The 23,080-nt window shown below is 52.8% G+C and overlaps 1 protein-coding gene and 1 long non-coding RNA gene across 18 annotated transcripts in view; one reads left to right on the top strand and one right to left on the bottom strand.

Annotated features, from left to right (window-relative positions):
• PLEKHO2 (pleckstrin homology domain containing O2) overlaps positions 1-22,715 on the top strand; it is a 36,060-nt gene extending 13,345 nt beyond the window's left edge. For 2 of the 5 annotated variants that reach the window (XM_078333379.1, XM_002753230.5), the window contains exons 2-6: positions 3,096-3,245; positions 9,683-9,799; positions 15,204-15,308; positions 16,729-16,827; positions 19,659-22,715. In XM_078333379.1, the coding sequence (XP_078189505.1) occupies positions 3,096-3,245; positions 9,683-9,799; positions 15,204-15,308; positions 16,729-16,827; positions 19,659-20,663 (1,476 nt within the window). In that variant the 3' untranslated portion in view covers positions 20,664-22,715. Of the gene's footprint in view, positions 1-3,095; positions 3,246-9,682; positions 9,800-15,203; positions 15,309-16,728; positions 16,828-19,658 lie in introns of those variants that run through there. The other 3 variants (XM_054239327.2, XM_078333380.1, XM_054239328.1) reach the window with 3 other exon arrangements.
• Positions 3,245-23,080, bottom strand: part of LOC118144783 (uncharacterized) — a 50,744-nt gene continuing 30,908 nt past the window's right edge. For 11 of the 13 annotated variants that reach the window (XR_013520728.1, XR_013520734.1, XR_013520731.1 and 8 more), the window contains one exon: positions 9,681-19,155. This is a non-coding gene — a long non-coding RNA (uncharacterized LOC118144783). Of the gene's footprint in view, positions 7,056-9,680; positions 19,156-23,080 lie in introns of those variants that run through there. The other 2 variants (XR_013520732.1, XR_008474155.2) reach the window with 2 other exon arrangements.

A 23,080-nucleotide genomic window follows, 5' to 3' on the forward strand; every position in this document is an offset into this window, starting at 1 on the left:
CAGCCCTTGCCCTAGAGAGCTTCCAGAGGGTAGAAAGTTTTCAGGAGAGGTCACTAGTGGAAAGAATTTAAATGGGGTGTGAGGGCCCAGGTGCAGAGGCTCATGCCTATAATCCCAGCACTTTGGGAGGCCGAGGCAGGCGGATTATAAAGTCAGGAGTTCGAGACCAGCCTAGCCAATATGGTGAAACCCCATCTCTACTAAAAATACAAAAATTGGCCAGTGTCATGGCGGGTGCCTGTAGTCCCAGCTACTCGGGAGGTTGAAGCCGAGAATTGCTTGAACCCGGGAGGCGGAGTATGCAGTAAGCTGAGATTGCACCATTGACTCCAGCCTGGGCAACAGAGTGAGACTCTGTCTCAAACAAAAAGAAAAGAAAGGGGTGAGATCCCATGGGGTGGTGGTTGGGCCCCCTGAAAGCAAGAGGCAAGCCTGGAGCTCAGAGGTGGGTGGTAGACAGCAGCTCACACTCCACAGACCTCACTGCCTTGTTTAAGAGAAACCAAGAGTCTGCCCATCAGGTGGAAGGCCTTGGAGGGGCTAGTGGTTCTGTCCTTGATGTTGTTGTTGGGGTAGGAGGGTGGTCAGTGTGAAATACGGGGGTGGGGTTTCCCATTGCGCTATCTTCCCTTCTAGCCCTGGGCCTGTGACAGCCTGCAGGGGTCGCTGAAGGGGTTAGGCCCCTGAGGATGTCAGTGGTGTGATGAGAATGAGAATGGGAGTCGAGTGGGTGATGGAATGGGAAAGCCTTTCCCTTCTTGTCAGGGTGCTGAAGAGTCCCTCTTCTCCTGGACAGGGTGGCTCCTAACCAGCCAGCCTCCTACTTCCTTGTTCCTATATCTGGGAAGACTTTTTTTTTTTTACGATAGGATCTCATTCTGTTGCCTAGACTGGAGTGCAGTGGTGCGATCTGGGCTTAGCACAACCTCTGCCTCCCAGGCTCAAGGAATTCCTCCTGCGTCAGCCTCCCGAGTAGCTGGGATTACAGGCACGCGCCACCACCACCTGGCTATTTTTTGTATTTTTAGTAGACACCGGGTTTCACCATGTTGGCCAGGCTGGTCTTGAACTCCTGACCTCAAATGATCTGCCCGCCTCAGCTTTTCAAAGTGCTGGCGTGAGCCACCATGCCCGGCCTTGGGAAGACCGTTTGGGACCACCCTACTTCCCCATTTCTCCTGCCATCTACAAGTTAGGGAGAGACCCCGAGGGAGGACCCCACATTCCTAGAGCTTCTGGAGGTCTGAGGCCAGCAGCTATAGACCAGAAAGGCCTTGTCCTGACTTGGGAACTGGGCCCAGGGAGAGGGTCCCTGAGAACCAGACAGGCTAGCAGTGACATAGTAACAATGATGACAGATACCATTTACTGGGTTTAGGATATCCTGGGAACTGCCCTTTATGCCTTGTCTTTATGCAGCAACAAACGTTTATTGAGCTCTTATTACGTACCAGTCACTGTCTAGGTACTGAGGGTACAGGAGTGAACAAAACAAAAATCCCGCCCTCAAGGAGTTGGAGTCCTTATAACTTCTGCTGTTAATAGCTCCATTTCACAGATGAAGAAACTGAGGCTCAGAGAGGTTAAGTGGTTTGCCTCAGTCTGCATGACAGCAGCTTCTAAGCCCAGTTTCCCCAGCACCAGAATGTGCAGTTCAAAAGGGGACAGGGGCCCACAGTGAGAACCAGGCTGGGGCTCTACTGCCATGACAGAGACCAGGGAAGCCACATCTGCCCAGCTCCTGACAGTGCACCAGGCTTACATCTGTCTGGGCTTGTTCATCCAAAGGCAGCTGTGGCCACAGGATATCCCTGGGGAGAGGCACACCTCTTTTAACTGGGGCGCCTTTTTTGAATTTTATGTAAATTATAACGTAGTCAAAATTAGTCTGTGCTAATTTCCTTCTAGCAGCCTCTAGATTCTGACACATTCTTGATCCCCTCTCCTCCTTGCACACCACCCCCCCCTCCCGCTTCACACTAATTACTCTGGGTACCAAGTGAAGCAAAGTGGTCAGCAAAGAGGATGTATTTTTATTTTCATTTCACAGGTACCTCTTGAGCACCCGTTACATGTAAAAGAACAGGGCTGGGTGCTGGGGATCCACGGGTGGATCTGACCCCAACCTCATCTGGTAGGCATGTACCTGGTACCCAGCCACCCAAGCAGGCAATCAGTGGGGCACAAGATGTCAGTGGCTGGCCCCAAGGCTCCAGGGTGCCTACCCAAGTCCAGGAGAAGGGTTTAAATTTAACTCTTGTGCTAGGCTTTTGTTAAAGACAGAATCCTTGGAACCCTCACCAGACGTGGTGGCTACCCTAAGGTCCTTGCCTGGGGCAGGGAGGAGGGGAGAGGAGCCTCCTGCTTTGGGTGAGAAGTGGGAGGGGCTGCAAGTGGGTTCTCTGGAAGCCTAGGGGTGGAAAGGCAGATTGCCACTCAGCCTGCCTATTCTTCCAATCTTTGTTCTGGGTGGCCTTCCTGGGCCACCCCAACCTGAACCGGGTCCCCCCCGTCCTCTTGCTGCCCCCTTTGTGTTTCCTACATAGGATTTCAGACGGGTTAATGGGTTTATGCCTGGTATTTATTTGTTCAAGTCATATTTCCCTGAGCTCTGTGAGGACAAGCTGCCTTACCTTTATTCTCCCATGATGTTGTAAGCCCTCAGTACATTTGTTGACTGTTTTAATGAACACATGGAGGCAGAATGGTGCAGTGGGAAAAATGTGGGCTCAAAGAGATCTGCTTTGAATTCTGGCTCTGTCCTCTAGCCGTGTGACTCTGTCGAGTCATCTCTCCATTCTGAGCTTTAGTTTGCTACCATCTTGAAGGAGAGTTGTAAGAGTTAATGAGACTATGTGTATCAAATGTTATACAGCCGCTCAGAGTAAAGCGGCTGCTGCTATTACTGCTGTTATTAGCTCTGATCCTGCGTCAGGAATATCTGCCTTGGGGGTTGTGGGGAAGCTCACATAGGATGATGTCATTAGGTACTTAGCATAGGGACATATTCCTTGTGTGACCTGTGAACCTGTGACCTGTGATGTGTATGGCCTCATGGTAGCAGTCCTCATAGCATGTCTGGTGCTGTGTTACAGGGTGTGAAGGAAGTGAGCGAGAAGCCTCGGGGAGCACAGATGGTGGACAAGGCTGGCTGGATCAAGAAGAGCAGTGGAGGCCTCCTGGGTTTCTGGAAAGACCGATATCTGCTCCTTTGCCAGGCCCAGCTGCTGGTCTATGAGAATGAGGTGAGGACCTGCTTGGCCCTGAGGTTGGGGGTTCTGGGACAGGGCAAAGTAAAGGCATCTCAAGCTAGTAGGAGGACCCTGGATCTGGGGCCAGAAGACCTGCTTCACTTTTGCCATGCTGTGCAACCTTGAGCGATTACCTAATCCTCTCTGGGTCTCTATATGGTGACAATACCTCCAGGGGCAAATCTAGGGTTTCTGGATGATAATTCTTTTTTTTTTTTTGAGACCTAGTCTTGCTCTTTCACCATGCTGGATTTCAGTGGCAGAATCTCGCTTCAACCTCCACCTCCTGGGTTCAAGCGATTCCCCTGCCTCACTCAGCCTTCTGAGTACAGGTGCATGCCACCATGCCTGGCTCATTTTTATTTTAGTAGATACCATGTTGGCCAGGATGGTCTCAATCTCCTGACCTCATGATCCATCCCTCTCGTTCTCACGAAGTCCTGGGATTACAGGTGTGAAGCACTGTGCCTGGACTTTTTTTTTGGAAGTGGAGTTTTGGGCCGGGCACGGTGGCTCACGCCTGTAATCCCAGCACTTTGGGAAGCCGAGGCGGGTGGATCATGAGGTCAAGAGATCAAGACCATCCTGGTCAACATGGTGAAAACCTGTCTCTACTAAAAATACAAAAAATTAGCTGGGCATGGTGTTGTGTGCCTGTAATCCCAGCTACTCAGGAGGCTGGGCGAAACTCCGTCTCAAAAAAAAAAAAAAAAAAAAAGAAATGGAGTTTTGCTCTTGTTTCTCAGGCTAGAGTGCAATAGCACAATCTCAGCTCACTGCAATCCCCGCCTCCCAGGTTCAAGAGATTCTCCTGCCTCATGTGCATCAGCCACCACACCCAGCTAATTTTGTAATTTTAGTAAAGACAGGGTCTCACCAGGTTGGTCAGGCTAGTCTCGAACTCCTGACCTCAGGTGATCGACCCACCTTGGCCTCCCAAAGTGCTGGGATTATAGGCGTGAGCCACCACGCCCAGCCAAGAGCTCTTTGAACTGTATGTGCACCTAGTGTGCAAGTCTTTTCCTGTCCCTGGGCAAGGTTCCATATGAGTGAATGTAGAAAACTGAAGCCTGCTCCATTCAGCAGTGGTAGTAGAAATAATCATTAGTAGGCCATGCTCGGTGGCTCATGCCTGAAATCTCAGCACTTTGGGAGACCGAGGCGGGCAGATCACTTGAGGCTAAGAATTCGAGACCAGCCTGACCAGCATGGAGAAATGCTGTCTCTACTAAAAATACAAAATTATTCAGGCTTGGTGGCGGGCACCTGTAATCCTAGCTACTTGGGAGGCTGAGGCAGGAGAATCACTTGAACCTGGGAGGCAGAGATTGCAGTGAGCCAAGATCGCACCATTCCACTCTATCCTGGGCAACAAGAGTGAAACTCTGTCTCAAAAAAAAATAAAAAGAAGAAAGAAATACTAATTAGCACTCGTACTTGTTTGGTGATGTGCTCTTACATATCTTCCTGTGACAATCACAAGAGTCCCATGAGAGTGGTCATCATGTTACATTTTACAGCAGAGGATACTGAGGCTCAGGGTGACAAGATGACTGTTCAGCATCTCTCAGTGACTGGGGGAGTTAGGTCTAGAATCCAGTTCAGTGTGCTTTCCACCAAGAGACACCAGCGAGTAACTCCAAAACTTATTTTTGCTAGAAAATCTCTAAAATACGTTAAATATTCTCTGCTTTCTTCGACAGAAGATGCTGGCCTAAGTAACATCTTTCCCTGGTGGCTCAGTGTCACCTGTCAGACCCATCTGCAGAGTGGGTTCTCCAGAAGCACAGGGGCAGAGGAAGATTGCCTCTCTGTTTTGAGCTGGCAGGCTGTACTTCTCAGCCTTTCCTTCTCCTTTAACATCGAGCTGTTGGTTACCACTTCTTTTTTTTTTTTTTTTTTAAGTTGGGGTTTCACCATGATGGCCAGGCTGGTCTTGAACTCCTGACCTCAGGTGATCCACCTACCTCAGCCTCCCAAAGTGCTAGGATTACAGGCGTGAGCCACCGCGCTGGGCCTTTTTTTTTTTTTTGAGACGGAGTTTCACTGTTGTTACCCAGACTGGAGTGCAATGGCACGATCTCGGCTCACTGCAACCTCCTGGGTTCAGGCAATTCTCCTGCCTCAGCTTCCCGATTAGCTGGGACTAAAGGCGTGCACCACCATGCCCAGCTAATTTTTGTATTTTTAGTAGAGATGGGGTTTCACCTCGTTGACCAGGATGGTCTTGATCTCTTGACCTCGTGATCCACCTGCCTTGGCCTCCCAAAGTGCTGGGATTATAGGCGTGAGCCACTGCGCCCGGCCTTTTTTTTTTTTTCTAGACGGAGTCTCGCTGTGTTGCCCAGGCTGGAGTGCAGTAGCATGATCTCAGCTCACTGAAACCTCTTTCTCCTGGGTTCAAGCGATTCTTCTGCCCAAGTCTCCCTAGCAGCTGGGACTATAGGCATGTGCCACCATGCTTGGCTAATTTTTTTGTATTTTTAGTAGAGATGGGGTTTCACTGTGTTAGCCATGATGGTCTCTATCTCCTGACCTTATGATCCACCTGTGTTGGCTTCCCAAAGGGCTGGGATTAAGGCGTGAGCCACTGAACCAGGCCTGGTTTCCACTTCTGCTGTCCTTGTGCCTCTAATAGTCCTCACATCTTCCCACTTCAGATGCTTGTTCCTCTTCTGATTTCAGCAGGCATGGGATTTGGACAACCAAGGATGCTAAGCTTGTGTGTTAAATAAAAGTAAAGATATAGGTGAAGACTTGAGGAAGAAGAGGGTTTTTTCCTTGTCGATGCCATTTGTGTGCTGTGGTTGAGGCTGTCAGAGGGCCCATCCATCCACTGAAAACAGTCCATCCACTGAAAATGCCTTTGACAGATGAATACCTGGGGAGGAATTGACCTGGGGGCATAAGAAGGGGGAGCCTGCCTCTTCCTCATCAGCCTCTCCCAGTCTGCCTCAGGATATCTTGGCAAATTCACAATTGTCCCAGGTCAAGATTGGGCAACCTGGATCTAAGTGTTTAAAGGAGCTGCCTTGGAGAAGCACCTAGCCTGACCTGCCTGAGTCACTGGCTCGTGGAGTTAGGGTGTCAGAGAAGCAGTGGAGGAGGGCAAGGGAATGAGAGTGTGTAGACAGCGTCCGCAGATGTTCTCTACTGCTGCCCCCACCAAAATAGGATGTGCCACAGTTGGGAATGAGGTGGCAGGGGGATATTTTTACCAATAAAGGAGGTTGTCACAGCTTCTTCCGGTGCCAGCTGCCATGAGTTAAGTGACAGGCTTTCACTCTCAGCCTGTCAGGTACTGTCAGACTTGTCCTAAACTGCCTCTCCACATCTGGCCACAGCTGGGAAGCAGGAAGGATTTTACATCTCCCAAACATGAAAAATCCAAATCACGCTTTTTTTCCTTTTTAAAAAAAGATGCTATTAAAAATGTAAATGCAGTTTCAAGAACTTAGCACTTGGGGGTGGGGGAGCTTGGCCTGGGAGTAGGAATTGAGAAATGCTTATTAGTTCAATTCCTCTTTCTGACGTAGGGAACTAGGCGAATGCGAATGGCTCTTGGCTGTTTCTTTGCCATCAGAGAGGCTGACATTCCAAAGATGCTTCCCTCACCCATTGCCTGCTGGTTTATCCGTTTTTCTGGGCTGCAGAAGAACTGGGATGATTCAGCGTCTTGGGTGGGGTGGAGAGGAGACCCAGGACAGGCAGCTGTTTCGAGCTCAATGTTGGAGGTGGATGGACTTTGTGCTCCCAGGCAGAGGAGGGTGTATTTGGGCCAGTGGTGGTTCAGTTAGCGGAGGCCTGTGGACACAAGGCAGGTAAGCTACTCTCTTTCAAGCAAGGATTCTTCCCTGGGCAGTTTCCCTACTCCAGATTCCCAGGGAGGAGGAGACTTCCTGGAATCTCAATCTGTACTAGGCATTCAGAAAACTGGTCCTATAGGCCGGGTGCAGTGGCTCTTATGCCTGTAATTCCAGCACTTTAGAAGGCCGAGGTGGGCAGATCACGAGGTCAAGAGATCAAGACCATTCTGGCCAACACAGTGAAACCCCATCTCTACTAAAAATACAAAAATTAGTTGGGCATGGTGGCATGAGCCTATAATCCCAGCTTTTCGGGAGGCTGAGGCAGAATAGCTGTCAGGTACTGTCAGACTTGACAGATACTGCCCAGGCTGGTAGCAGTGGTTCTTAACTGTGCATCCAGGCCTGGCACGGTGGCTCATGCCTGTAATCCCAACTCTTTGGGAGGCTGAGGTGGGTGGATCACTTGAGGTCAGGAGTTTGAGACCAGCCTGGCCAACATGGTAAAACTCCATTTCTACAAAAATTAGCCGGACTTGGTGGTAGGCACCTGTAATCCCGGCTACTTGGAGGCTAATGCAGGACAATTGCTTGAACCTAGGAGGCAGAGGTTGCAGTGAGCTGTGATCATGCCACTACACTTCAGTCTGAGCGACAGAGTGAGAGTCTGTCTCAGAAAAAAAAAAAAAAAAAAAAATTCGCATCCATCAAAATCCCTCAGGGCAATTTCTCAAAAGACTTACAATAAAAAAAAAAAAGAAAAAGAAAAAATAATATCCCTCAGGGCTAGTTAGACCTCAGATTGCCAGGCCTACTCCCCTAGGTTTATGATTGAGTGGGGAGGAGTTTGCATTTCTAACGAGCTCTCGGGTGGTGCTGATGCGGCTGGTCTAGGTCCCACCTTCGAGAACCCCTTGTCCAGAGCAACCTACTGCCTGTGACTGGAAGGAGTGTGCTGTGCTGGAAAGGGCCCTGGCCTGGGAGTCAGAGGCTGTGGTTTGAGTTGGGGCCCTGCCCATTATATTTGGCTCTGTGCCCTTAGGGCAAATCCCTTCACCTCCAGGCCTCATTCTTTCCTTCTCTAAAATGAGGCAGATACAGGGCTCCAGGCTTTCAGGGTTATTGTGAGGTTCAGGAGACTCAAGAATGCCAAAGTGCTTGCCATGCATGAGGTTTCTTCTGTTAAACATCAGCAAGGGGCCGGGCGCAGTGGCTCACGCCTGTAATCCCAGCACTTTGGGAGGCCAAGGCGGGTGGATCACGAGGTCAAGAGATCGAGACCATGGGGGCCGGGCACGGTGGCTCAAGCCTGTAATCCCAGCACTTTGGGAGGCCGAGGCGGGTGGATCACGAGGTCAAGAGATCGAGACCATGGGGGCCGGGCACGGTGGCTCAAGCCTGTAATCCCAGCACTTTGGGAGGCCGAGGCGGGTGGATCACGAGGTCAAAAGATCGAGACCATCCTGGTCAACATGGTGAAACCCCATCTCTACTAAAAATACAAAAAATTAGCTGGGCATGGTCGCGCGTGCCTGTAGTCCCAGCTACTTGGGAGGTTGAGGCAGGAGAATTGCTTGAACCCAGGAGGTGGAGGTTGCGGAGAGCTGAGATCGCGCCATTGCACTCTAGTCTGGGTAACAAGAGCAAAACTCCGTCTCAAAAAAAAAAAAAAAAAAATCAAGGGATTCCTTAACTTTTTGGCCAGTTCCAGGGTGGAGTACCCTTTCCTGGCCAAAGATCTGCTTCTGCTTCCCTGAGCTTTCCTGGATGAGAGTATGCCACACCCAGGAAGTTGTTCCAATTGGGTCTTCCCTGGAAGAGGCCCAGTTGACCACCATTAAGGGAGGAGCTTTTCCCAGGCAGCATGGATAAAGCCCATGGAGAAAATGCTCAAATGTCAGGGGTGGTGGGCAGGAAGACAGCCTGGCTAGTGTCCAGAGATGGCCTGGAAGAGGCTGCGCACTGTCCTGGCCACAGGCCCTCCTAATGATGAGGCCGCCGAGTGGTAGGCTGGGGATTGGGATGCACTCGAAGGAGCCCTTGGCCTCTTGCTTGCACGTAGCTTGCAGCCTTGGATGAGGTGTTGCTCTCCCAAGCCAGGGATCAGCAGAGGATGATGCTGAGTGAGGAACACAACTCAGGAATCGCTGTGCTGAAGGCAGGGCATGTAGCCCCAAATGTGCCTTGTTCACACTTCCCTCTGGCTCTTCTGGAAAGTCATTTCCCCTGCCCCCCATCCCACTCCCTGCCTGCCATTTTGTGGCATCCTGCATTCTTCTTCTGGCCGAATCTCTACAGATCTCTGCCTGGCCTCTGGGCCTGTCAGGACCCCAGACGCCCTTTTCTTACCCTCTCTAGCTTCCCCTCTGTCTCCTCCTTTGGCCTTAGGCACATGCCCACCTCTGGGCTGTGTGCCCGTCTCCTGAGCCTCGCGGGCGTCCCTCCAGCCACACACACTTCCCATGGTCTGGACCCCACATCTTGGTGACTGATTGGCAGCTCGAGGTCCTCCCTCTGAACAAGTGATGTCCTTGCTGAGTGGGATCAGGGTCTGCGGCATGAGTAGTTGAGGGTGGTGGTGGGTTTGACCATCACCAGCTCATGTCCCTTCTGTCTTCCTCCCAGGATGAACAGAAGTGCGTGGAGACCGTGGAGCTGGGCAGCTATGAGAAGTGCCAGGACCTTCGTGCCCTCCTCAAGCGGAAACACCGCTTTATCCTGCTGCGATCCCCAGGGAACAAGGTAGGGAGATGCCTGCTGCTGCCCATCTCCCTCCAGGCCAGAGTCTGCTTGGGAGGCCTAAGCGCGTCTAAGGCAGGGTTGGCGCCTTGAAAAAGCCTGTTTTCTGTTGCGTGTGACTGAGGCTCAGCCCTAGGTCTGACCTTTACTCATTTTGTCTTGGAGTCTTCCAAGCCCCCTAGTTGATAAGAGAGACATTTAGGGCTCTGCTGAGAGAGCTCTGCTTCCCTCTTCCCCTTCCAGGCCTGGGGCCTCCATCTCAGGCTGTAGTTGGAAAGTAGCCTTTGGAAGGTGGGGCACTTGGCCCTGGGGGAGGCCCAGGGCTGAGGCAGGAGAGCTGTGGATGAGGCCTCCACCCAAGCAGGCCTCAACACCCTGACTTAGCGTGGGGCAGAGGGGGAGGGTGCGGCCTCCCTTCATCCCAGGCCTTTCTGGGCGGATCCAGCCTGAATTCAGGACTAGGAGGCCTGCAGCCCCCCTAGCCTTTCTCCCCTTGCACTTTCCTGTCTTGGCTGTAGATGGGGAAGGTCCCTGGCTTGAGAGTTTTTCCGTGGGACTTGCTGTGTGTGCAGATGAAGTTTGCTGTTTGCACCACATTTCTCTGGCAGGGAGTCTGGTGGGTGTTGACACATGGTGTAGCTTCACAGATGTCAGGAGCAAGTTCAGATTCCAGGCTGGCGTGCACAGCACCCCTCACCAGCTTGCATCCATCTGCAGCTGGGCTATTCCTTGCCTTGTCCTCTGCATGTCATGTGGAGCCTCGAAGAATAGGGCTGAGTCACAGAGGTTGGGGGTTGGGGAGTGAGTCTGGTCTGTTTCTTCCCCAGCTTTAGGGGCTAGGAGCCCAGTCCTCTGCAGTTCCTGAAGGAGACCATGATGCTTTACTCATTGACCCTTTGTCCTACTCTGCAGGGAGTGGGAGTGGGAGCAGAGAGGCAACCAAGACAGCAGTGGTGGGGCTGTGGACACTAGGAAGGTGGAAGTGTGTCCCAGGGTAGGGGCTGGTTTATAGTGTCATGAGGGCTTATGGGACTGGGCCCAGGTTTCACTTGACATCTGCTGCTTAGGGTTGTGACAAAAAGAGTCACATTTTAATATTTCCAGCCCTGGAGCTCCTACCCTGTTCTGGTTAGCCCCTGCCCCATCCTGGAGACCCCCTTCCTTCCTGAGTGGGCGCTGTATATGTGGATGTGTGTTTGAGAAAGATGAGATGCAAAGTATGTTCTGTGTGAAGATCTGCCATCTATCTGCCATCTATGTGTCTGGTCCTTGTGTGTGTACCTTTTTTTATGCAGGTGAATGTCCACCTGGCTGTGTGTCTGTCTGGGTGTGTGTCTTAGTGTGCTATGTGGATGTGGGGTGGAGGGGGACCTAGCCTCTCTGGCCTCTGCTGGTGCTGTTCTGTGGGCTACCTCTTTTCCCCAGCTCTGAGAATCAGCTGGTAGTAGACTAGGTAGGCCGGGCTCAGCTCAGGGTGGGACATCACCTTCAGAGAAGCCTGTTTGTGCAGCTGTGTTCTCAGCTGCTTCAGCCAACACCCTCCCTCCCAGCCCCCAACCCTGTAAGAGTTTAGGCTGGCTCTGAGAACAGGACAATTAACTGGGAAATGGGGCTGTGGAGCAAGTGGTGGGTGCTGCGGATAAAACAGTGCAGCTTGGTTCCAGCTCAAGGGCCCCTGACCCTCCCTGCCCGAGGAGCTCACACAGATCGGGGCTCTCCAGAGGTCAGTTGGTGGATCTGGCCCAGAGCACCACATTCCCACATCCTCTCACCCTCCTTTCTCAGCAGCCTGGGTGTTCCCCATTCTCAGTGAGGCCTCCAACCCGGCCAGGAGGTCACATGACCCTGGCTGTCTGGTCCTGAGGCTGCCTTTTTTCTCCTCTAATCAAATAAACAAAGACTCCAATGTCTTACATGCCCCTCTCCCCCTGCTTCTCCAGCCCCACATCCCTGCCCATGAGGTCACAGGCAGACGCTGCCAGGAAGCAGGGTGGCCACTGCTGGGCCTTGCTGCCCTGCTGGTCTCGGCCTGCTTGGCCCTTTCCTCTTTCCTGCCTCGTCTCTTCCCCTTCCACATTTTTCCTCTCTGCCATTTTGTCCTTCCCCTTTTCCCAAGCCTTGTGGGCCTAGTCTGTGGCCAGACCTGTTAGCATCTAAGCTCCTGGCAGTGCCTGTGTCCCTGGGGCTTCCTGGAAGTTCTCAGGGTAGGGACCTGTACAGCCTGTGGCCCTTCAGGATGGCTTGCGGGCAGATTTTTGGTATTCCTTTTTTTTGAGACAGGATTTCACTCTGTCACCCAGGGTGGAGTGCAGTGGCATTATCTCAGCTTGCTGCAACCTCTGCCTCCTAGGCTCAGGCGATCCTCCCTCCTCAGCTTCTGAGTAGCTGGGACTACAGGCACGTACCTTTGTGCCTGGCTAGTTTTCATATTTTTTGTGGAGAAGGGGGTCTCACTATGTTGCCCAGGCTAGGAACTTCTTGGTATTCTAATTGTCTGTATTCTGGTCATCCTTGTGGAATGCCTGGCTCATTTAGCCAGATACAGGATTCTTTAGGGTCGAGCTGGGTCCTGTTTAACTTTGCTGGCCTTCTCCTATGGGAGCCTTTTGGCTTGCACAATAGATCTTCTCTGAGGCCATTTCTGCTTCTCACACGGGAGCAGAAGAGAGCTGAGGCAGCCTGCCTCAGTTGGGCCAGTGGGGAAGGAGCTGCAGTTTGGGCTGGGTCCAGTGGTTCTGTTCTTGTCCCTTTGAGGTCCAGAGTAGTGAAGAGAGTAGAGCTTGGTGATCTGACTCCCAGGCCTGCTCTTCTCTGGCCTCCTCCTGTTCTGTCGGCTCCTGAATTCGATTATACACTTCTCAGGCTCCCTGGATGCTAAATCCTGTACCATGCAGGGGGCCTACCAGCTCTGCGCCTGTGAATAGGAGCAGCAGCTGGGTAGAAGGGCTGGCCACAGACTCCCTTTCTAGCAGGCCCCATCAGAGTTGGGTGGCTTTTGTGACCCCGGATGCAGTGTGGTCCATCCCTGAGTCCCCAGCAGCTCTGATGGCTGGTCTAAGGCAGTTGCCAAGGTGCCCTGGGGTTTCTGACTTAACTGAAGATCTGCTTCCAGGATCGAATTTACCCTGGTCATGCAAATGAGCATTTGGCTGTATCTGGTATAATGGGGGTGCGACCCAGGGCCCTGTATGAGGAGGAGGCAGTGGCAGCCAAGAGCAAATTATATAATGAGGATGCTGAGGGGGCCAGGCTGACCTCGGTGTTACATAACTGGAGAGTGGAGGGAGAGGAGGCACTATCTAACACCAGGGCAGAGGATGGGCAGGCTGGCGACCGCCAACAAAGAACTAGGGCATCTTGGGGTCAGAGAGTAGGCAGTGGTCCAAAAATGGTGAGGGAAGGAAACCTGGGCCAGCCAGTTCATTAATTTTTTGGCTCATTAATTGAAGAACTATTTACTGAGTACCTATTATGTACCAGGCCCTGCTTTTAATCTTGTTTAATTTCCTCAGCATTGCTTGGTAGTAGGCAGTGTTATTTCATTTTACAGAAGAGAAAACTGGAACTGTTTTGTCCGGAAGGCAGGCAGCCTTTCCTGTTACTGAGGATTTACTCCACCCAGCTCCGGATTTAGTACTTTAGATATATCTTTTTTACCCCAATTAAAAAAAACATTGTGGTCAAATGTAATGTACGTTAAAAAAAATTTACCGGCCAGGTGCGGTGGCTCATGCCTGTAATCCTAGCACTTTGGGGGGCTGAGGTGGGTGGATCACGAGTTCAGGAGTTCAAGACCAGCCTGGACAAGATGGTGAAACCCCGTCTCTACTAAAAATACAAAAATTGGCTGGGTGTGGTGGGAGGTGCCTGTAATCTCAGCTACTCAGGAGGCTGAGGCAGAGAATTGCTTGAACCCAGGAGGCGGAGGTTGCAGTGAGCCAAGATTGAGCCACTGCACTCCAGCCTGGGGATAGAGGTGAGATTCTGTCTCAAAAAAAAAATTACATTTTCACCAGTTTGAAGTTGCACAGTTCAGTGGCGTTAAGTATCATGATGTATAGCCATCACCACCATCTATTTCATAACTCTCCATCGTGTAAAACTAAAACTCTAAGCCCACTAAATAATAATGCCCCATTCCCCCTATCCCTAGCCCCTGGCAACCACTACTCTCCTTTCTGTCTCTATGATTTTTGACAACTCTAGGTACCTCATATAGGTGGAATCATATGGTTTTTGTCTTTTTGTCTCCAGCTTATTTCACTTAGCAGTGTTTTCAAGGTTCATTGCTGTTGTAGCATGTGTCAGATTTTTCTTCCCTTTTAAGGCTGGATGATAATCCATTGCACATATAGACCACATTTTGCTTATCCATTCTTCTGTCGATGGACACTGAGGTTGCTTCCAATTTCTGACTGTGTACAATGCTATGACCATGGGTGTACAAATTGGTTACGTCATTTTAAAAATGACTTTCATGGCTCCATGAAGCAGGTTCTGGTGGTATTCCCGTTTACAGGTGAAGAGACCGAGGCCTGAGGTCAGATACCTGTAAGTGGTGGACTGTCCCGCTCAGAGGCCCTCCTGCTACGTCCACTGTACAAGGCAGTCCCTCAGTTTCCATGGCCTCACTCCTTCCTCTCATTTCCTGTCTGGCCATTGGGCCTGGCAGGGTCAGGGTTCTCTGAGCCACCCTCTGATTCTAACAGGAGCTCAGAGGTCCTTCCTGAATTGGGAGAGGACCCATGGGTGGTGTGGGGTGGGTTTGGATGTAGACTCGGGCTATTCCTACTTTACAGAGTAAGTGGAAGCCCAGAACTCAGGCAGCTGGCCTGGGGGAGTCCTACAGAGCAGGACCAGATCCCGGCTCTTTCCACAAGAACAGGCTGATTCGAATCCAGACCCAGCTGCATGCTGGTGGGCAGTGGGAGGGCTTCTCTGTGAGATCTTTCCCTTTCCTTGACCAAAGCCCCAGTGTTGTACTTATTGTGGGGACATTTTGGTTTGACTTTGGGATCTAGGTTAGGAAGCCTCCTTAAGATGCCAAATGTAAGGCCGGGAGCGGTGGCTCAAGCCTGTAATCCCAGCACTTTGGGAGGCCGAGGCGGGTAGATCACGAGGTCAAGAGATCGAGACCATCCTAGTCAACGTGGTGAAACCCCATCTCTACTAAAAATACAAAAAATCAGCTGGGCACAGTGGTGCATGCCTGTAATCCCAGCTACTCGGGAGGCTGAGGCAGGAGAATTGCCTGAACCCAGGAGGCAGAAGTTGCGGTGAGCCGAGATCGCACCATTGCATTCCAGCCTGGGTAACAAGAGTGAAACTCCGTCTCAAAAAAAAAAAAAGATGCCAAATGTGAGCTTTGTTAAACATCTGCCATCTACTCCATCCATCTTTCCCACAGGTCAGTGACATCAAATTCCAGGCACCCAGCGGTGAGGAGAAGGAGTCCTGGATCAAAGCCCTCAATGAAGGGATTAACCGAGGCAAGAACAAGGCTTTCGATGAGGTGCGATGCAGTCCATGGACAGCTCTGCATCTCCTTTCCCACTGCATGTGATCTAGGAGAGGACCCTGCCCCTCCTCACCAAAGACCACCCCTTGATTATGTCGCTGCGATGGGGCATTGTTGCTACCTTCTTTAGTCCCCAAGACAGCCCTCCATAGGAGGGGATGCTTCCTTGTTTTATAGATGAAATGGAGGCCTAAGGAAATTTAGTAACTTGTCTTAAACTGAAAAGCAGTTACGTGGTGGACTGGAACTGGACTGGTGGCAGCACGCATCCTTTCCAGAGCAGGTGGGCCCAGGCCAGACAGTGCTACAGGGTGAGCCAACAGCTCCCTTTTCAGTTTGCCCATGAGGTCCAGGCCAGGCTGGCTCTCAGCTCTGGGCCTCCCTGTCTGTCTGCAGTGACCATTCAGCCCTGCAGACCTTAGCCCCCTGTCCTGTATTGGGGACTGTGACAGCGGTAGCCACAGTCTGGCTTGGGGCAGGCAGAACATCCCATGGGGCCAGGATCTCCTAGGGAGATTTGTCTTTGACATCATGGATCCTTGGTTATTTGGGCTAAAATGGACGTGGGGGCCACCTACAGTGATGCCTTGAATTATGTGAAGGAGCAAATCTTCCCAAGCGAGTCCCTTCTTAATACCCACGTCCCCGACTCCAGCCCATAGCTCCTGTGTCACATCCTGTGTGACATGTTGTGTTCAGCCCTTTACAACCTGGGGGAAAAATGTCCCCATTCCATGGGAGAGGGATAATAGGACATATCATAGATATTGGGGGAGGCCACAGGAGCCATAGGCTGGGTCTCAGCCTGCAGTCCGCTCCTCCACTGAGGGACAGAGACAGTTGGAGTCGCACATGGCCCTGAGCTACTCCAGAGTTCCGAGTCTGGACCTCCCACGTGACCCTTGCTCAGAGGCTTCCCAGCTACTCCTAATTCCTTTCTGTTACCCTCAGAGAAAGGATGTTGCCCTCCAGGCTCCTAGGCTCAAGGGGCAGAGGCCCTACTCTCTCCTAGGTTCTCCCCAGGGGTCCTGGGAGAGTAACAGAGGCCAGGGCAGACCTATTCCAGAAATCAGGTACCAAGGGAGCATGGGCTGCTTTCTGCCTTCTTTCCTGGATAAGCCCCAAAGCCACCTCAGGGCTGCTTAGATATTTGTGATAGACTTGGGCAAGGGCTGATGGCCCATACTTGGGCAGGAAGACTGAGGCAGATGGCACCTGCAGAGAGGGAGAACCTCAGACTCTGGAAGAGACCCCAGGGGCATTGCAGAGTCAGAGAAGCAGAGGCTGTAGCAGGGAGATACCCAGAGAGGGCAGTGGTGGGGCACTGCCCCTGTCTCTGAGCCAGGTCCAGCCTGAGTACTTCCCACACTCCCCAAGGCTTGGCGGGGGCTGATCTGCTTCCTCCTCCCTCCAGGTAAAGGTGGACAAGAGCTGTGCCCTGGAGCATGTGACACGGGACCGGGTACGAGGGGGCCAGCGGCGCCGGCCACCAACGAGAATCCACCTGAAGGAGGTAGGGCCTTGCCCAGTGTGAATGGGGGAGGGTAGTTGAGCCTGAGACCTGGAAGTGGGGAGGCGGCTTTCCAGGCCCCTGGAGGGGATGAAGAGGGAGGGGTTGATGGGAGGACATTAGAAAGCCAGAGCCACCTGGGCTTGTGATGGAATCCAGGGATTGGACAGAGGGAAGGTTGTCCAAGGTGCCCCAAGCCTGGAAACTGGAAGTGTGGAGGCCCTGGGCACAGGCATTTTGGAGAAGGTCTGGGCAAGGGGGAGGTGGGAGAGGAGGAGCCTTTTAGACCAGTGGAACTAAGCCTTCAGAGAATGATTTTGGAGGCCAGGAAAGAACCTCAGCAAATGCTACATTTAGGGATTGGAGGGAGGTCAACCAGCAGCAGGGAGCCAAGGAAGAGGAAGCCAGAGGCAGTGGCACATCTGGATAGGGATGGGCACCAGACCTGGTTGGCATTGGCCAGGTTGGCAGCCACAAGTCACAGGCAGGACCAAGGCAGACAGTGCCATTTGCAGCATATTTTTTTTTCTTTTTTCTTTTTTTTTTGAGACGGAATTTCGCTCTTGTTACCCAGGCTGGAGTGCAATGGCACGATATTGGCTCACAACCTCCGCCTCCTGGGTTCAGGCAATTCTCCTGCCTCAGCCTCCCTAGTAGCTGGGATTACGAGCACACGCCACCATGCCCAGCTAATTTTTTGTATGTTTAGTAGAGACGGGGTTTCACCACGTTGGCCAGGATGGTCTCAATCTCTTGACCTCGTGATCCACCCGCCTCGGCCTCCCAAAGTGCTGGGATTACAGGCTTGAGCCACTGCGCTCCGCCTCGCAGCATATTTTCTAAAGGCAGGAGTTGGTGTAAGCTGTCCTGGGGTGCAGGGCTGGATTTGCCAGAGGGAAGGACCCAAGGTCACGGGAGGTTTGTTTTTGAGATGTGGCAGCCTGTGCCTGTCTGTCAGCTGAGGGAAAGGAGATGGCAGAGGGAGCACTGAGGGGGGCTGAGGACGGGCATGGGGAGGGCCAGGCTTGGCCCTCTGCACAGAAGAGTTCAGGGAGGCAGCTGTGTGTGTGTGTGTGTGTGTGTGTGTGTGTGTGTGTGTGTGTGGTGGTGGTGGTGTTGGTGGTATGTTGGGGGTGACTTTCTGGTGTTCCCAGTGCGTAATAGCATGTGTCAGCCAGATCCTGTATATGTGTAAAAGGGATTGAGAGCAACAAAGGAGATCCCCTCTCTACTAACAAGTAAAAAATTAGCTGGGCATGGTGGTATATGCCTGTGGTCCCATCTACTCTGGAGGCTGAGGCGGAAGGACTGCTTGAGCCTGAGGGGGTCAAGGCTGCAGTGAGCTATGATGATGCCACTGCATTCCAGCCTGGGTAACAGTGAGACCCTATCTCTTTTTTTTTTTTTTGAGACAGAGTTTCATTCTAGTTGCCCAGGCTGGAGTATAATAGCATGATCTGGGCTCACTGTAACCTCAGCCTCCTGGGTTCAAGCGATTCTCCTGTCTCAGCCTGCTGAGTGGCTGGGATTACAGGTTCCTGCCACTACACCCAGCTAATTTTTGGTATTTTTAATAGAGACGGGGTTTCTCCATGTTGTCCTGACTTCGGGTGATCTGCTCACCTCGGCCTCCCAAAGTGCTGGGATTATAGGCATGAATCACCGTGCCCAGCCAAGAGACTTCATCTCTTAAGAAAAAAAAAGGTGGTGGGCACAGTAAGGATCCCAGCCAGGACCCCCACCATCTGAGGGACCTTGGGACTGCCTGGCCCTGCTGGGGCCTCTGAGGCTCCCTGGGAGGGTCTTATGACTATGGGGCTCCTAGATATCCCTGCTAGTCCCTGGAGCCTTGTGGGGGTGGGTAGCTACCTGGTAGTGCAGCTGTTCTCTGGCAGTCAGCTGTGGTCTGGGACCACATCTCATGACATGAGGAGAGTGGGCACAGGCTGCTGAGCAGCTGGACAGCAAAGGCTGGAGAGAAGCTGGCAGGCGGAACAGAGGTCTCCAGGAAGGGCAAGCAGAAGTGAGCGAGCTTGAGACGAACTGGGAGAACTCTATTGGAGTCCTGGTCCTGTCTCCGACTGGTGAACTGGCTGTGGGGATCCTGGGTATGGTGGCAGGTAGGTGGGTTACAGAGAAGGGAACCTCTGAAGGCCATACAGCTTAGTAGGAGTTAGATACAGGGCTGGGACTCTGTCCCCTGCCACCCAGGCTAGTATAGTTATCCCTAAAGAGTTTCTCTCACCAGCTGGAAGAAACCAGTCTGGGGCTCCAAGAGGACCCTGGCTGTGACTTTCCTGGCCTGTGATTCCAAAACAGAGAATTCTTTGGCTGTGAGGGAAAGGAGAAGGAGATTCATCAAGAAATCAATTCAGCCTCTAATCAAGTAGCCCCCAGAAGTCAGGACAGAAGGGATTGGGGGCCCGGGGCTGGGGGCCTAGACAACCTGGATGGGAGAGTATAAGAATGTGTGTCAGCCAGGCGCAGTGGCTCATGCCTGTAATCCCAGCACTTTGGGAGGCCGAGGCGGGTGGATCATGAGGTCAAGAGATCGAGACCATCCTGGTCAACAAGGTGAAACCCCGTCTCTACTAAAAATACAAAAATTAGCTGGGCATGGTGGCGCGTGCCTGTAGTCCCAGCTACTCAGGAGAATTGCTTGAACCCAGAAGGCGGAGGTTGCGGTGAGCCGAGATTGTGCCATTGCACTCCAGCCTGGGTAACAACATCGAAACTCCGTCTCAAAAAAAAAAAAAAAGAATGTGTGTCAGTGGGCACACCTAACCCAATGGCTTATCAGCCAAGATGATGCCCATATACTATTCCTCCACCAGGTGGCCAGCGCAGCTTCTGATGGGCTTCTCCGCCTGGACCTCGATGTTCCAGACAGTGGGCCACCGGTGTTTGCTCCCAGCAATGATGTCAGTGAAGCCCAGCCTCGGGAGATACCCCGGGCCCTCATACCTCCTACCAAGCCTTCCCTAGCACCTGAGACCACCAGCCTTGGTGACAGGGCAGATACCGATACCCTTGCAGGGGAGAGAGCCCCAACCCCTGTCTCAGCAAGCTCTGAAGTCTCCCCTGAGAGCCGAGAGGACTCAGAGACCCCAACAGGGGAGGACAGTGGCTCGGAGCAGCGTCCCAACAGTGTCCTGCCCGACAAACTGAAGGTGAGCTGGGAGAACCCCAGCCCCCAGGAGCTTCCTCCTGCAGAGAATGCAGAACCCTCCCAGGCACCCAGTTCTGAGACGTCTGAGGCTGCCCCCAGGGAGGGTGGGAAGCCCCCTACACCCCCTACACCCCCACCCAAGATCTTATCGGAGAAACTGAAAGCCTGCATGGGTGAGATGAAGGCTTCTGGGCCACCTGCTCCAGGCACAGCGCAGGTCTCAGTGAATGGCATGGATGACAGTCCTGAGCCTACCAAGCCATCCCAGGCTGAGGGCACCCCAGGAACCCCCACAAAGGATGCAACAATGTCCACAGCACTGCCCCACTGGGACCTGCCACCTCAGTTCCATCCCCGCTGCGCCTCCCTTGGGGATCTGCTTGAGGAAGGCCCTCGGCGTCCCTTGCAGCCCAGGGAACGGCTGTATCGGGCGCAGCTGGAGGTGAAGGTGGCCTCAGAACAGACAGAGAAACTGTTGAACAAGGTGCTGGGCAGTGAGCCGGCCCCTGTTAGTGCTGAGACATTGCTCAGCCAGGCTGTGGAGCAGCTCAGGCAGGCCACCCAGGTCCTGCAGGAAATGAGAGATTTGGGAGAGCTGAGCCAGGAAACACCTGGGCTAAGGGAGAAGCGGAAGGAGCTGGTGACCCTCTACAGGAGAAGCGCGCCCTAGGGCCTGCTGGGCTGGAGGTGCCATCCCTCCTGGCCATCCCATCAAGTGCATCCAGGCCCAGCCCTGCTGAGAAATGTGCTTCTGCCTCTACAGCAATGGCTGCAGCAGGGCCACTGGGCATGTCAGCGTTTGGCTACGACCTGAAGAGACTCCTGCCATCCTACTCTGCTCTGGCCAGTGGTGCCAGGTGCCACCCAGGGCTACTGTTTGGCTATCTGGACTGGCCTCTGGGCTGGGGCTGGGAGCACACACACTGGGACCTATGCGTTTGTGTGGTTCCAAACTGCCCCAGGGCTTTGGGGGCGGCACTTGGGGTTTCTGGGAATGACATCATCTCTGTTCCCCATCCCCAGTAATTTACATTCCTGAATAGAGCACAGCTGATCCCCCTGCAGCCCCCATCTCCAGATATTCCCAGGCAAAGAGCCTCATGGCTAAGGCAGCCTCAAAGCTAGCTCCCTCCCATCTATTCTGAGTCCCTGCAGAGGCCTTGGGTCCAAGGCTCTAGGTTCATCCCTTAGTTGGGGGTACATAGGACCCAGCTGGAACCTCTTGAGGCAGATTAGAGGACTCTTTGTTAGGAAGACATTTGCTGTGTGGCCTCTCTCTCTGGCCCTGCTTCCTTTTTTTGCAAAACAAGGGCATCTTCTGCAGCCCCTTACTCTCAGGTGAGCTGTGATTGGAGGGCTTAGGTCTGGAGGATTCAAGAGTGGAAGGGGAACTTAAAGGGTCTTCTAGTCTAGTCTCTGCCCCTGGATAGTGTCCAGCCTTGTACACTTCTGAAGAGGTGAGTCCCAGCATGGCCCTGATGTCCACACTAGAAAAATTAATTATCATGTCAGCCTTCAGAAGAAATCCCCACCAACTTCTGGGCCTCCTCAGATGGGGATTTATCTGGGTCTCTGTGGTTTCTTCTCAGCCCAAACAGGTCCAGTATCCCAGTCATTTCTTCAAATGCTGATGGGGATATGTTGGAATCTGAAACCACTGCCTCCACCTTCAAGCCCCATATGGGCTGCTCTCCTGTAACTTCCTAGGAGAAGAAACATTTTCTCCTTTCCTTTTCCTGGTTCATCCCTGCACCCTGGTCCTCTCCCAGCCCCTCCCGCACATTGTTCCTGGCTCTAGGGGCCACATCCAGTCTCCATGGTGCTGCAGCAGCTGGACTGAGGCAGAACCTGGAGGTGCAGAGGCCCTGGCTCCCTAGTCCAGTCACTCTCCCTGGGGCCTGTGGGGTGGGAGCAGCTTCTGAGGGACCTGCCCAGATTTCTGCATGTGCACTTTTGTTTACTGAAAGAGTGAAAGGGAGGGTACAGCCTGCTCTGGCCTATCTGCCCGCCACCCCCACCTGACTGAGGCCTGCTGCACAGGTCAATGCCTTTGTTACTGTACTGTCACTTTGTTCTTGAGAGTAGTAGTCAAGGATCAGGAGGGGCAGATGTCCACTCTGAGCTGCATGGGGCAGGAGCAGAGGTGAGCAGCAATGTGCTGGCTCGGGAGCCCCCATCGGCCTCCTTGCACAAATGGCCCCCATGCCACAGTCTGCCTTTCCCTCCATCTTCTCCAGGACAAGAGCAAGAAGGACATCAGGTTCCCAGTGATGTGACCCCTTGCCATCTTCCCTTAGGGAACAGCTTCCCTCCACCAGCAGCCACGGCTGACTGGGACTTTAGCCAAGCCACCTACTGCTAGGAATTGGAGCCTTAGTTCCCTCCTCTGTCAAGTAGCTACTGCAGCAGCTGGACTGAGGGCAGAGTCTGTGGGTGCAGAGAGCCTGCATGTAGGTCACAGGTGTAGGCCTAGCTCCCCAGGCCCAGTCCCTGGGGCCTGTTCGGTAAGCAAGTAGCTCTGGGGCCACCTCAAGTGACCAAATGCTATTAATTTCCATCCCTTAGCAGCTCGGGCCCTAAGCAGGAAGCTGGCTTTCAGGAGAGAAGGAGCGAGGATGTACAGAGGCTGTCTAGCTTGCCTTCCTGAGGAGGGTGGCATTTTGTGTCTTCTGCTTATGAAGCGCCTTTCTTGAAGTTTGGCAATAAATCCCTTTTTATGGAACTCCACTGCATCAAGCCTGTTTGTTGTTGTGGGTGCCAGCTCCAGGGCTGCCCTTCTCCAAGACAGCAGTTGGTGATTGGCATCACTCAGTCCCCCAAACTTGGTACTAGGGCCCCCACTCCATAAGCTGGGCTGGGACACTGCCTGCTCCCGGTGCTCCATCCATTATTGCTTATTATTATTATTAGGGATGTAGTCTCGCTATGTTGCTCAGGCTGGTCTCGAACTGCTGGCCTCAAGCCATCCTCTGGCCTCAGCTTCCCAAAGTGATGGGATTACAGGCATGAAGCACCTTGCCCAGCATTCTGTCCTTAATAAACTCAGGCCCTTCTGATTTATATCCCTACCCCCAGTGTTTCTATGGC

The sequence above is a fragment of the Callithrix jacchus genome, chromosome 8, assembly GCF_049354715.1.
Source record: "Callithrix jacchus isolate 240 chromosome 8, calJac240_pri, whole genome shotgun sequence".
Lineage (NCBI taxonomy): Eukaryota > Metazoa > Chordata > Mammalia > Primates > Cebidae > Callithrix > Callithrix jacchus.